Below are 14,881 nucleotides of genomic sequence, written 5' to 3' on the forward strand. Positions count from 1 at the left end.
CTAAATATGACATAGGCCAAGCAGAGGTGGAACACTCGAGACACTCCGCAATAGCCTCGACCTCCCCTACCTCCAAATTTATACTCGCCATGCAACTCTTTTCCAAATTTATTCTCAAATTAGAAATACTTTCAAATCCTTTGTTTAGCTCCTTTAGGTTTGCTACATTTTTGCTAAAACCTCCTTCACAAAAGATCATTAGGTCATCTGCAAACTGAAGGTGGGTGACGGGTCCTTGGTGTCTCCCTATTCTCCAACCCCTAATGGCATCTTCATTGTCAGCCTTAGTAATTATCCTACTAATCACATCAGCTACCAAGGTAAAAAGGAAGGGTGAGAGTGGATCCCCTTGCCTGACACCCTTGCAAGCTGGAAAAAAGTCCCTCACCATACCATTTACTAGAATAGAGTAGTGACAAGTACTGATACACCAAAAAATCCAACTACACCCAGTCCACCAAATCATAGGCCTTTCCAATATCCAATTTACAAATGAAACCTCTTTTCCTAGACCTTTTCATTTCCTCCACACACTCATTGGCAATTAAGACCTGATCTGTTATTTGTTGCCCTTGAATGAAAGCCCCCTGGGTTTCACTAATGATAGAGGGGAGGACTGTTTTGATCCTCAACGAGAGCACTTTAGCCAGAATTTTATAGGTGCTTGTCACCAGACTAATAGGTGGCCTTAATTCTAGGGCTTATAATGTTGTTGTCTGCAAATTCCGTAAAGACTTCAACTAAATCCTCTTTCAACACCTCCCAACGGTCTTGATAAAAACCCATTGTAAAGCCATCTGGACCTAAAGCCTTGGATCTATCCATTAGAAAGACAACTTTCTTAATCTCTTCTTCCTCGAAATCCCTTTCTAGCCACCTTGCCACTCCGTCATCACCTCTTGGCCATTCCACCCCTTCCACGATTGCTCTCACTCAAAGGTCTTCTATAAATCGATTTGAAGTGGTCCACAAATTTTCTGGCTATGTCATCCTATTTGGTAAGCATCTCCTCTCCTATCTCTAGCTTGGTCACAAGATTCTTTCTTCGTCTCCCATTTGCCAAATTATGGAAAAATCTAGTGTTACCATCGCCTTTTTTAATCCACTTGTGTCTAGATTTTTGTCTCCAACTGATTTCTTCCCTCAGTAACACCTCTTCCAAATCCTTTTTGAATTGTCTCCTTAACACTCTATCCTCCTCGGTTAACCCATTTTGAGATTCCTTTACATCCAAGTTTTCTATTCAAGAGATTAGGCACAATTTTTGCTCCTCAATTCTACCAAAATGATCACTATTCCACTCTTTTATTTTGGCTCTCAACCTTTTTAATTTCTTATGAAACTTGATCCCCTTCCATCCTACCCCCCTCTCCTCCTCATCCCACCATTCCTTCACTTGTTGTAATTACCTGTTGGGGATTATTGGTTTCTTCAGAGAATCTAATGACATTAAAATCCCCGCCCAGGCACCAAGGGCCATCCCATAACCCCTTGATTGCATATAGTTCATTAGAGAATCTAATGACATTAAAATCTGCCTATCACTTCTTCCACTACTTCCACCACATCCTCCCTCCACAGTGTTACGATCCCCCCCGAGGCTCCCCAAGAAGGAGACGAGCTCCAACCTAAACCTCTAGACCTCCAAAAACTCCTCACCCATCTCCCATCTAATTCCATCATTTTGGATTCTTGTAACAACACAATATTGGGTTTTTCCCTTCGGAGTAGGTCTTTGATCACCTTTTCTTTCTTACACTCCCTAACCCTCTTACATTCCAGCTAATAATTTTCATTGAGACAATATAGCAAAAAACCCATGAAAGGCCATAATCTCCTCATTTTAGCCTTTCCACTAAATTCTAAATCTCCCTCAATGTCTGAGATTAGCCTTTCCACTTCAGATCTTTTTTTCTTCTTTGTTCCTTCCCCACCCCCCCTTCCTAATACAACAATCATCATCTTTCTTTTCTCCATCCTTTCTAGCCAATGTCTGAGGAAGAATTTTACCCTAGTCACACTTATTTTGGCTACAACATCTCTCTAAGAATCCTTCTTTTTTTTTTTTAGTTCCTCCATCATTGTACAGATCAACTCCCAAATTCTGTTCGCCTCCCCCTTATTACTTCCTTCCATCACCCTCTCTCCTCCTTCCACTATCACCCTCTCTCTTGCATCAAAACCTCCTGGATGGGAAGCTGGAATATCTGTTTCAGGCATAGCAGACAAAGTTAGTACCTAAAAAAGAATTGACACCCATACCTAGTAGGATGGGGGTAGGACTAGAATCAATGGAATTGAGTTGCTGATAGGCGACAGATGGTTTTAAGGCCTTTCCCCTTTTTGGACAAAGTTGTGAAGTAGACATAGTGAAAGAATCACTTCCTGACGACTTACCCACTTGGCAATCCTTTCTCTGTGTTTTCGACACTGTAATATCCACATCCATCCTCATGGCCGATTCTTGTCCCTCTCCGCCAACATCCTGTAATTCATTAGACTCAGGGTCAGCTCCTTCGACAAAGAGAAGAGGAGTTTTCTTCTGTGGCTGTTTATTTGAAAAATGGTGTCAGCTCATTGCCACATAGGTGTTTATTCCAAAATGCTATTTGGTAAGACCGTTTATTAAATAAACGTTTTGTCAGTTTGTGCGAAAGCCAACCATTTGGTAAGACTGTTTATTAAATTAATGTTTCTCCCAACACCCAACAATTTATTTACTATTCAGCTTATGTAGTGCCTAATGGCATTTAATGGCGCCTAGCAACAACACCTAAAAACGTTTATCAACCACTTTCTTCTTTTTCAAGATAAATCAAGTATACAACATTTATTAAATAAATGGCCACAATACCAAACATAGCCTTGATGCTTATCTAGGATAGAAATTGAAAATTAATAAAAGTAACAATATGGTTAAAAATAAACTTAAATACTTGTACTAAATGTGCACCTGTAGAAATTTTAAATTACAATAACAATTATTATTATAATTGCTACTACTACTATAATTACTACTACAATTATTATTAAATTTTGTTTTTCATTTATGTCTTAAATAAAAATTAATAAAAATTATTTTTATTTAATATGATGATTATATAACATTAGAAATGTTCCAAAATGTCATATTGACAAAACTCTATATTTTTATCTTTTGTGTTCTATCTTTTTTTAAATACTTATTTTTCAATTATGACGCCATGAATTTCTTTGAAAAGGTGAATCATTGATCCACCATTTAAATAAGAAAATAGCTTTGCTTTCAGATCAATTTTAATTTATATATTTCCTCTACATTATATACATAATTTTTACTTATCACACTTAATTTTTGTTTGAAATAATTAATGTATAGTTTTTTATATATTCTTTTGATTACTTGTACTTTTTATTAATTTTTAAATATTTATTATTTTAATTATTATATCATCGATTAATCCATTTGACCCAAACCACTAACCCATGACCCCAAAAGAAAAATAGTTTGATTTCTACGTTGATATTAAATTTTGTATTACGCTTCCATTATTGATAAAATTATATCTTATGTAAAATATTAATTTTTGTTCAATATAATGAATGTATAATATTATATATATGTCCAATATTTTATTTGTTATAAATATATTCCTTTATATCTTATGTATAATATTTATTTTTGTGATTCTTTGTATTATTTTTAAAAATTTTATTATTTGACTATGACATCATTTCACTTTTAGGTTGATTTTAATTTTGGCATTCCATTTTCATCATTTACAAAAATACTTATTACATTTCATACTTATTTTTTTCAGTATAATGAATATTCAATATTAATGACATGCCCAATTCTTTTTATTTTTTTGTATTATATATTTTAAATTTTTATTATTTAATTATGGATTTATTTATTAATGGATTTGACCCCAAATGGTTGAATTTCTTACTCACCACCGAGAGGTAAGAAAATGGTTTTGTTTTCAAATTATTTTTCAAAATATTTATTTTTATATTATTAAAATTAATGTTGTGGATTTAATTAGTACAATTTAATGATGAGAAAAATATACCTTAAATATAGGATTTAATAAGAGAATATACCTTAGATATGAGATTTAATGAGAGATAATAAGAAAATAGTTTTACTTCTAATTGGTTTTAAATTTTACATTTCATTTCCATCATTAATAAAAACATTTCTTATTTATCATCAATGTTTTCAACTTGTTGTTGACTTGGCCGATCGAACTGTTCAATCCGTCACTCGACCTTGATTCTAGGTTTGGTTCTGTTGAAACTCCCCATTTTGGTTAAAAACCGTTTAAATTGGGTGGTTCAACCATTGACCCGTTCGACCCAGTACCAACTACCAAGTCGTAGTTTACGCACTTAATTATGTGCAATCTTTTGGAATTCATAACTTATGCACTATGATGTCTGATTGGAGTTGTCTTTTTTTTTATTTTTTGAGTAATTGTTCAAGATCTATACGTCCCAAGGGCATTATGCGTCTTGTCTTGCTATTTTTGTGAAAAACCCCCTTTTGGCCCTAAATTATAATTTTTAATATTTTTTATGAATAAAGAATTTAATATGGAATTAAAAAACATAAAAAATGTATCATAATACATATATTATATGTAATATATGTAAAACATAGTTGTGATATATGTAAAACATAATTATACTATTTATTGATAAAACATGCATTTTGACTCGTTTGACCTTGACAGTCGAAATGGTGAACTGTGACCCGAAGGCAAAAGCGTTTCGGCCTCCGGGTCGGTTTTTAAAACATTGTTTATCATACTTATTATTATTTAATATGTCAAATATGTGATGTTAAAAACGTTCCCATTTTTTTAGTTTCTATATTTTTTTTCATTTTATTATTTAATTTTGACAGCATGGATTAGCCCATTCCACCCAAATGGTTTAATTTCATACCACCACTTAGATGAAAGCACTATTTTTTCTAGGTAGATTTTAAAAGTATAAGTTTTTATGTTATTGAAATTATTAATTTATTATGTATGTATTTAATTATAGAATTTAATGGTGAGAAGAAACAAAGAAGCCTTAATATATGATTCAATGAAGGTGAATGCAAATTAATTCCTTAAATGTTGGAATTAATGAGAGATTATTGAATTCATTGAATATCTTAGAAATAACTCTGTTCAAATTCCAACTCTTTTAATATCAATAAGTAATTACCCTATTTGCCCTCATTTTTATCAATAAATTTAAATATAGAGGGGTAAATTTTGTCATCACAAATTTTCAGAAATATTTTTAGGCTATTCATACTTTTTAAAGTAGTATAGATTATTGCTCTGTGAACTTTCTTTTCTTTTTTTTCTTCCCTCTTTTTTTTTTCTATAACATTTAGCCCCTTTTTGGTTCAAATTTTTAATATCAACATTTATCGATTATCCAATGCTTTTTGTTTGTTTTACTAGGGTTGCAACTCGAGTTGGCCCAAGTTAGCATTTTACACTGCTTTGAGCTGAGGGCTGGGCCCATTCAAATTTTGGTAAAAGCCAACCTAGGCTTGTCCAAGTTGCATTCCTATCTTTTACTTTCCAGTTGAAATTCATATACTGCGGTGTCTACGTAATTGGCACTTTAATTTCCTTTCGTTACCCAAAATTTGAGGTATGTGATTATCAAAGTAATTTCTGATTATACAATGGAGGTTGACAACCTTGCATATGTCCTCTTCTCAATCATTCTACCTCTTCATAATGAATTGACATTGAGGGTACGTTTAACTCGCTAGCATTCAGGATAATTCATATTGCACTAATTAATGGAATGGCGAAATATAAATGTTTTCCCAGTTCTTAAAGGTTGGACAAATTTAATGGTGATGATTGTGATTATATCCTTTCTATGAATCTTTTAGTTCATTTAGTGAATCTCTCTCTCTCTCTCTCTCTCTCTCTCTCTCTCTCTTTGTCTCACCTCCTCCTCCTTGCATTTTATTCATGTTGTAGTATTAATTCTTGAGGTGTATGAGGAATGGGGTTTTTTTTAGGAAGAAAAATTATATTCAAGTACTTTTATGTAATTTTGGGTAATTTTATATAAATATAAAGAATGAGTGTTAGAATTTTAGCTCACAACCTTGAGGCCGAAGCCCATTCAGATGGGGTTTAATTACTAGATGGAGACAAAGCTATCATGTTCAAACCACAACAGCCAAATCCACGTGCATGGCCATCATATGATCGAGTGTATGCTTGGAGAAAGCATCTATATATATATAGTGGAACCTAAGGGAGAAATGAATGAGATATTTACCCTAATTCACCCTAATTCCCTTTTTCTTCCTCTTCTCTCTTTGTAGGAGGTTGTTTTCCCTAGAAGTTCACCGGAGTGGGGTAGTAACCCATCAACTAGTATCAGAGCATCATGCTGACTACCAGATCCTCTTCCATGGAGGGAAGAGTTGATAAACTGGAGGTTGGCCTACATAGGTTCGAAGATGATTTGAAGATGATCATGGCAGTTTTATTGGTGATCTTGACGTAGATCGAAAAGTCCACATTAGTTGGGAGTTAGAGAAATGAAAATGGAGCTTCTAGCAATGGAGGATCTAGGCACACCAATGGAGTTCCAATCCAGTTTGCCAAGCTTGACTTCCCCCACTTTCTAGGTGAGGATCCCTTATCCTAGGTATTGAGGGATGAGAAGTTCAGGACTGTTATCAGTCTTGAACCCTAATGAATCTCAGGATCGAAGATAAGCAGAAAGAAAGAGGAGAGAAGAGAAAGAGGGAGAAGAAACAGTAGAACACAAGGGTTGAAAGGAGGAGCAGAAGCTTCATGTTCAGCCGCCGCCACCTTAATTAATATTTATAGGTTATGCTCATTATATGGAAAGGACATATCTGCCCTTAGTCTTTACATAACAAATAGAGTAAAACAAAGACTGAAATAAATAACAACTGAAACAACTAAATGACCAATAGCTAACCCTAGGCAGACTAGAATATCTTCTACACTACGAACACAGTGGGACCGTAGCTGTGGGGCCCACTCCAGTGTTCTCGACACTCCCCCTCAAGTTGGGAATAAATGTTTATCATTCCCAACTTGGATAGATCTGCCTCTAGCTTCTTCTGTGATACAACTTTAGTGAGGATATTTGCCAGTTGCATATTGGATGTGATGTATGGGAGACATACTTCTTGTGATGAGATCCTCTCTCGTACAAAGTGTCGATCAACTTCAATATGTTTAGTCCTATGATGCTGCACTGGGTTGTGTGCTATATTAATAGCCGCTTGATTATCACAATACAACATCAGGGGCTTCTCATACTCAACACCCAACTCCTCAAGTAGTGATCTTAGCCAAAGAATTTCAGCCACTCCATTAGCCATTGACCTATACTCAGCTTCAGCACTGGATCGAGAGACAACACTTTGTTTCTTACTCCGCCAAGAAACCAGATTACCTCCCACAAGAGCACAATATCCAGAAGTAGACCATCTGTCATCAACACTCCCAGCCCAATCGGCATCTGTATAGACTTCCACTTTCATGTGGTCATTGTTCTTGAACAATATACCTCTACCCGGGCATCTCTTGAAATATGCTAGTATTCTTTCTGCTGCTAGAAGGTGTGTGGTTCTAGGAGAATGCATGTACTGACTGATAACACTAACGGCATAGCTGATGTCTGGTCGGGTAAGGCATAGATATAGTAGCTTTCCCACTAACCGCTGGAACATAACTTTGTCTTCAAGCATCTCCCCACTCTCTGCATTAATCCTGTGGTTCTGTTCAATAGGTGTATCTGTAGGTTTGACACTTAGCTTTTCAGTTTCAGCCAAGAGATCTAACACATATTTCCTCTGAGAGACAAAGATTCCTTGCTTAGATCTAGCAACCTCAATACCCAAAAAATACCGTAGTGTACCCAGATCTTTCACCTCAAACTCTTGACGAAGAAGCTGTTTGAGGGACTCAATCTTATGGTTGTCGTTTCCTGTGACCACAATATCATCAACATAAACTGCAAGTAGTGTCAGTGACGACTCCACCCTCTTGATGAATAATGTATGATCTGACTGGGTCTGTACATAACCGAACTTCCCAAGGGCTAGTCTGAATCTGTCGAACCAAGCTCTAGGTGACTGCTTCAAACCATACAAAGCCTTGTTGAGCCGACAAACTTTCTTACCTGCCTCTGTATCATAGAATCCAGGAGGCAACAACATGTAGACCTCTTCCTGCAAGTCCCCGTTTAGGAAAGCATTCTTAACATCCATTTGGTACAAAGCCAAGTGTAGCTTGCTGCAAGAGATAATAGAACCCGAATGGTGGTCATCTTGGCTACCGGGGCAAATGTCTCCAAGTAATCTATACCATAAGTTTGAGTGAATCCCTTTGCAACTAGCCGAGCTTTGTACCTCTCAATGGAACCATCCGCATTATGCTTCACAGTAAATACCCACCTGCATCCAACTGGTTTCTTTCCTTTGGGAAAGTCAACTAGCTCTCAGGTATTATTTTTCAACATGGCATCCATTTCAACTTGCATTGCACCTCTCCACTCCGGGACTGATAGGGCTTCTTGCACTGTTCTCGGAATAGGGACATCAGCAACAGAGGTGAGATAGGACCTATAGGAGGGAGATAGGCGATCATAGGACAAAAACTGGGAGATGTAGTGGGCTGTAGATGTGGTGCAATGCCGTTTTCCTTTACGGAGGGCAATGGGAAGATCAAGGTCATCTGCAGAGGGTGAGGTAGCAACAATGGAAGGAGTCTCTGTGGGCCCTGGGACTGTAATATTTGGACTTGGAGCCGCAGAAGAGATTGTAGCTGGCTGGGACTGCTGATGACCAGGATCAATCTGCCTGCATCGCCTATGATAGACTCTCAACTCCCGATCCCTTTGACCACCCTCGCTACTACAGCCCTCATCATCAACTGGAATAAGGGAACAGCCCCAAAGGTATTAACCGTGTCCTCACTGCACTCCTCCTCCCCCTGAAGAAAAAAACCCAAATCTCCACGCTCACTACTCTCCCCCTGAGGAGAGACCCGAGAATAGTAGGGTGTCTCCTCAAAGAAAGTGACATCCATGGATACATACTTCTTCCCTGAGACAGGATCATAACAACAATAACCCTTTTGAGTTTGTGCATAACCAAGAAATATGCATTTGGAGGCTTTGGGTTGAAACTTGGAGTGATTGGGACCAAGAAGCTGAACAAAACAGGTACAACCAAATGTCTTGAGGGGAATAGTGAACAACTCTTCATTGGGGTATAGAAGGGAAAAATGAGGTTTCATATCAAGAACCCGAGAAGGAATCCGATTAATAAGATATGCCGCCGTAAGGATGTGCCGATTAATAAAAACCCCAGAAGTGAATAGGGACATTGGAGGTAAACATAATACTTCTAGCCACCTCCAAGATGTGCCTATTCTTCCTCTCTGCAACCCCATTCTGCTGAGGTTTTTATGAGGACACGTGCTCTGGTGGATAACCCCATGATTAAGGAGGTACGATGCCAATGGCTTAGCAAAGTATTCCTTTGCATTATCAGATCTAAGTACTTTTATCCTGGCATCAAATTGTGTTAGGTTCATTTGGTGGAAGTTTTGGGTCAGGACAGGCACCTCATCTTGTGATCGCATAAGATAAACCCATGAAAAACGGGTGTGGTCATCAACAAATAGCAAAAAATACCTGTACCCCCCCATAGAAGGAATGTGATATGGCCCCCAAACATCAGTATGCACAATATCAAAAGAACTATTACTCCTTTTATTACTCAATGAATAAGAGTTTCTACAATGTTTAGCCAACTCACAACTTTCACACTTAACTGAGATGACTCAACAGACTCAAACAAAGTAGGAAACAGACTCTTCAAGGACCAAAAAGATAAATGACCCAATCGGTTATGCCACAACATAACCGGACTCACAACTTGAGAAACAAGTAACTTCTTATCCACTGACTCTTCCCGACGAGAACTCTCCCCGAGCAGATAGATCTCATTCGTCTCATAGCCAGTCCCAATCACCTTCTTCGTCTCCATGTCCTGAAAAACACATCGGTCAGGAAAGAAAGTTACTGAGCAGTTCAAATGTTTGGTAATGCTACTGACGGAAAGGAGGTTAGTATCCAGTTTAGGAACATGCAGGACAGAGGACAAGGATATAGTATCTGACAGTTTAATGTCACCCTTGCCAGAAATAGGGACAAGAGAGCCATCAGCTATAGATATTTTATCCCCACCAGAAGATAAGTGATAAGTAGTAAACAGAGAGGACGAGCTGGTCATATGGTCAGATGCACCTGAATCTATTACCCAACACGGTTCAGTAGTACCTGGAGCGGAAGCATGGTAGGCTGAGGTTCGAGTACCTGAGTGTGCAAAGGCCGATGTAGCTGGAGCTGATGATGACTGCAATAACTGAGCTGAACTGCCAACTTCCTTCTCCAACCTATATTTTCTGATGTTACTTCTCTCAGAAAGTAAAAAACTTACAGTAGAATGCAGTTCGCTGCCTACCAAGGTTACCCGAACCCTAGCCTTCTCTGATTCTTCCTGATCACCAACTTGCTACAACTGTGATACTTCTTCAAACAGCTGCTAATCCTCTGGAGATCTCCAAGAACCAGTCAACGAACTCTGCTTTCTCAGTCTTCCAGCCTTAGATGGTTCTCATGTGGTCGGCTGGACTAGACTCACATGAGAGAACTTGACTCTGATACCAACTAGAAGTTCAGGACTGTTATCAGTCTTGAACCCTAATGAATCTCAGGATCGAAGATAAGCAGAAAGAAAGAGGAGAGAAGAGAAAGAGGGAGAAGAAACAGTAGAACACAAGGGTTGAAAGGAGGAGCAGAAGCTTCATGTTTTGCTGCCGCCACCTTAATTATTATTTATAGGTTATGCTCATTACATGGAAAGGACATATCTGCCCTTAGTCTTTACATAACAAATAGAGTAAAACAAAGACTGAAATAAATAACAACTGAAACAACTAAATGACCAATAGCTAACCCTAGGCAGACTAGAATATCTTCTACCCTACGAACACAGTGGGACTGTAGCTGTGGGGCCCACTTCAGTGTTCTCTACAAGTATTAAATCAAGTTTGAGAAGATTGTGACCAGGGTTATAGGTTGGTTTGAGAAAGCTCTGGTAGGGAGCTCCTTAGGGGGCTTGAAGGAAGAAATCAAGTTAGAAGTTCAAGCTTGGAGGCCAACCACTATAATGGATATGGCAGGCCTTGCAAAACTACGAGAAGAAAAGTTGAACTAGGCCAAGCAGTTCACTCGACTAGCTGGAGCCATCCTTAATATCCTTGGCCCAAGACAAGATAACCCTCGTCCAACCATTGCCAAGGGGGTAAGCTAACCCACCCTCCCCTTCAAATGTCTAAAGTGGGATAAGATGTAGGCCTGAAGGGAGAAAGGCCTTTGTTATGATTGTGATGACATGTTTGGGTTGTTTACAAATGCAAGGCCCAACAAGTCTTCCTATCACAAAGTGTGGATTTAGATACTAAAGATAGCCAGCCCTGGGTCCAGGGCCAACTTGACAATGAAGATGCTAGTGATTCGATGCAAATGGGGGTACCTGAGATCTCTTCAAGCCTTAAATTGTCAAAAGATTCCCTATACTATCTGACTATGTGGGTTAAGGGAATGTTAATGGGTTAAACTCTCTTGGTGTTAATTGACAATGGAAGTACCCTTAATTTTGTGACCTTAACTGTTGCCCTGTAACATGGGCTTGTAATCTATCATACTTCACCCTTTGTAGTCCGGGTTGCTAATGGGCACAATATCTCCTGTGAAGGGTTGTGTAAGGATTTCGAAAAATACAAGGGTGTCCATACAAAGTAGACCTCCATCCCTTTCAATTTTCTGGATCTGATGTGGTATTAGTGGTCCAATGGCTGTGCCAACTAGGAACTGTTGTTTGTGATTGGGATAATATGACAATGGACTTCACACTTCATGAGTAACCTTACCATCTCCAAGGGAGCAATCTTGAACCACCTCAAGCCAAGAGCCTTTGGGGCCCACCTAGCTAATGTCTGCCCCTAGCTAATGTCTACCCCTATAGATACCCCCAGTTTCAGTGAGAGGAGATAGAGAAGATTGTAACTGAGCCATTAGCAAAGAAACACATTCAACCTAACAACAACCCATATTCAACCACATCACCATTAGGGATTGGTTTCCATTCCGATCAGAGATTTATTCTTGGATGGATGCCCTCTCCACAATTTAGGCAGTGATGAATGATGTCTTCATGCCCTATCTTAGAAGGTTTATTTTAGTATATATAGTCTGGATTGGCATTCTCATATATAGTCAAGGCTTCCAAATGTACTTTTGGACAAAAATGAATAAGCTACTTGGGCCATAACATGACAAATGCAAAGATAATGGTCGATCTTGCTAAGATCACCTGCATGCTTGATTTTCCACTACCCAAAACTCAAAAGGGAATGCGGGGGTTTTTGGGCCTTATATGTTATTACTGGAGATTAATAAAAGGCTATGGGTTGTTAGTCGCTCCCCTCACTAAATTGCTGCACAAAGACTTTTTCAAGTGGACCCTACAGGCCCAACAGGCCTTTGATGATTTGAAATAGGTCTTGTGTACTCCACCAGCCTTGGAACTGTTAGATTTCTCAAAGGATTTTATTCTTGAATGTGATGCATCAGGCTGCGGGGTGGGCATAGTCCTCATGCATGGGGGTCAACGACTGGCCTTCTTTGGCATGCTCTATCACCTCAATCTCAAACCAAGTCCATTTATGAAAAAGAATTAATGGCCATCGTCCTAGTGGTCCAAAAGTGGAGGCTTATCTACTAGGCTGATGGTTTACCATTAGAACCAACCAATGAATCTTGAAGCACTTTCTGGAACAATGCATACATACTACTGGACAATAGAAATGGTTAACCAAGTTGATGGGCTTTGTTTATGTCATATAAACTAGGCGCAAGCAACAAGGTGGAAGATTCTCTCTCTCTCTCTCTTTCTCATGCATGAAATGAGCCATATAGGAGTCTTGAAGCCTAGTTTCCCTCTTCTCGACCAGCTTGAGGCCCAAGAGGACCCAGGATTATCCTAGATTTGCATGCAATGTCTCCAGGATCCCACTTCCCACCCAAATTATTCAGTGAAGGATATGATTCTATTCTCCAAAGGCAAAATGGTAATACCTTTGACATCCTGGTTTATTCCAGAATTGTTGAGGTTATTCCATGATACATCCCTAGCATACTACCATTTGGCTTCTCACTTCTACTTGCCAGCAACGAAGAACAAAATCCGGGAGTACATTGCTTCTTGTCAAGTGTGCCAACAACAGAAGTATGAAGCTCAGGCACTTTTCAGCCCATTCCAATTCCAGCTTTGGTATGAGATTAAGTATTCATGGATTTCATTTCGGGGTTACCCATTACTCTTGGAAAATCAGTCATTATGGTTGTGGTGGAACGACTAATGAAAAATATGTTCATTTTGTGGCACTATCACACCCTTATAGTGTGGCCCAAGTCGCAGAGGCATATGTCAAGGATGTTGCTAAATTACATGGTACTACAGCTATTATTTTGGACTAAGATCCTACCTTCCTCAGACAGTTTTGGAACAAGTACTTCAGGTTGCAGTGGATGGGGCTACACCATACCACTAGCTATCATCCCCAATCAAATGGGCAGACCAAGGTACTCAATAGGTGTTTGGAGACCTATCATCGCCAGTCATTTCACTCAGCCGTGGGTATGACTCCTTTCAAGGCTCTTTATGGGAAAGATCCTCCAGCCATTCTACCATACGTAGGTCTCAATTCAGCAGTTGTGTCTTGCTTACTAGAATTTTCAGAGGATGACCATGTTGTTACCTAGCCATAGAGCATTCTTGATCTCCGTTGGTTGAAAATAGGGCGGAAGATAGTCTAGGAAGCACTTGTAGCTTGGACCGGGCTATCTAGGGAGGAAGCCACATGGGAACCCTATAAACCCTTACTACAGCTTTATCCATTGTCCTTGAGGACAAAGCCCATTTGGAGGGTGTTATTTTACCAGATGGAGACAAATCTATCATATTCGAACCACAGCAGACAAACCCAAGTGCATGGCCATCATATGATCGAGTATATGCTAGGAGAAAGCGTCTCCACATCAGCTGAAACCATTAAGATCTGCATCAGAGTATTAGAGGCTGTTATGATTTGTGATAAAATCTATATATAGTGGAACCCTTTTGGAAGGGAGAAATGAATGAGATATTTGTGTTCCCTCAAAGAACACCTGAGTTGGGCAGTAGCCCAACTGAAAGTGACATCTCTGAAGAGTTTCTCTACTCTTCTCATTGTTATCTTTTCTCTCTCCTTGCATATTCATATTCATGACAAGAAGGTATTAAGAGCACCAAGAAGACTTTGGCAATGATGGAGATATTTATGATGATGTCTTCAGATTTGTTAGTTAATTTCAGATCTGTTCTCTCCAGCATCTATATTTCTTCTTCAACAATTCTTAGTTATTGGTCTAGTTATCTTTCATTCAATTCATGTTTATTCTTTGGCATTTTGATATTTCTCTTGAGTACTACTAGTTTGATTTCCCTCTTCCTAATCCCTGTTTATCCTCTTGTGATTCTTTCTATCAAATCTGATTTACTATAGATGCCAAGTCATGTTTTTACTAGAAAATAGCAAAATGGGGGGGGGGGTGTATCTAGAGTATTATGTGATAGGAAAATATTTCTTAGGCTAAAAGGAAAATTTTATAAAACAGTTTTTAGGACAGCAATATTTGTATAGACCAGAGTGTTGGGCAGTCAAGGAAGACATAAAAAAAAATGTGTGGTAGTACTAAGAATGTTGAGAAA

At 38.6% G+C, this 14,881-nt stretch overlaps 1 protein-coding gene across 3 annotated transcripts in view; it reads left to right on the forward strand.

Annotated features, from left to right (window-relative positions):
* SDG4 (SET domain group 4) overlaps positions 1–14,881 on the forward strand; it is a 71,709-nt gene that overhangs the window by 53,038 nt on the left and 3,790 nt on the right. The window contains exon 11 of one of the 3 annotated variants that reach the window (XR_016103842.1): positions 5,448–5,643. The exons of 1 other annotated variant lie outside the window; for it this stretch is intronic. Coding sequence is in view for 1 of the 2 variants with exons in the window: in XM_088960010.1 (XP_088816136.1) it covers positions 5,448–5,475 (28 nt within the window). In the remaining variant the exon portion in view is untranslated. The remainder of the gene's footprint in view (positions 1–5,447; positions 5,644–14,881) is intronic. One more of the 3 variants, XM_088960010.1, reaches the window with a different exon arrangement.

This window comes from Nelumbo lutea, chromosome 8, assembly GCF_056320005.1.
Source record: "Nelumbo lutea isolate HS-2025 chromosome 8, American lotus-T2T, whole genome shotgun sequence".
Taxonomy (NCBI): Eukaryota; Viridiplantae; Streptophyta; class Magnoliopsida; order Proteales; family Nelumbonaceae; genus Nelumbo; species Nelumbo lutea.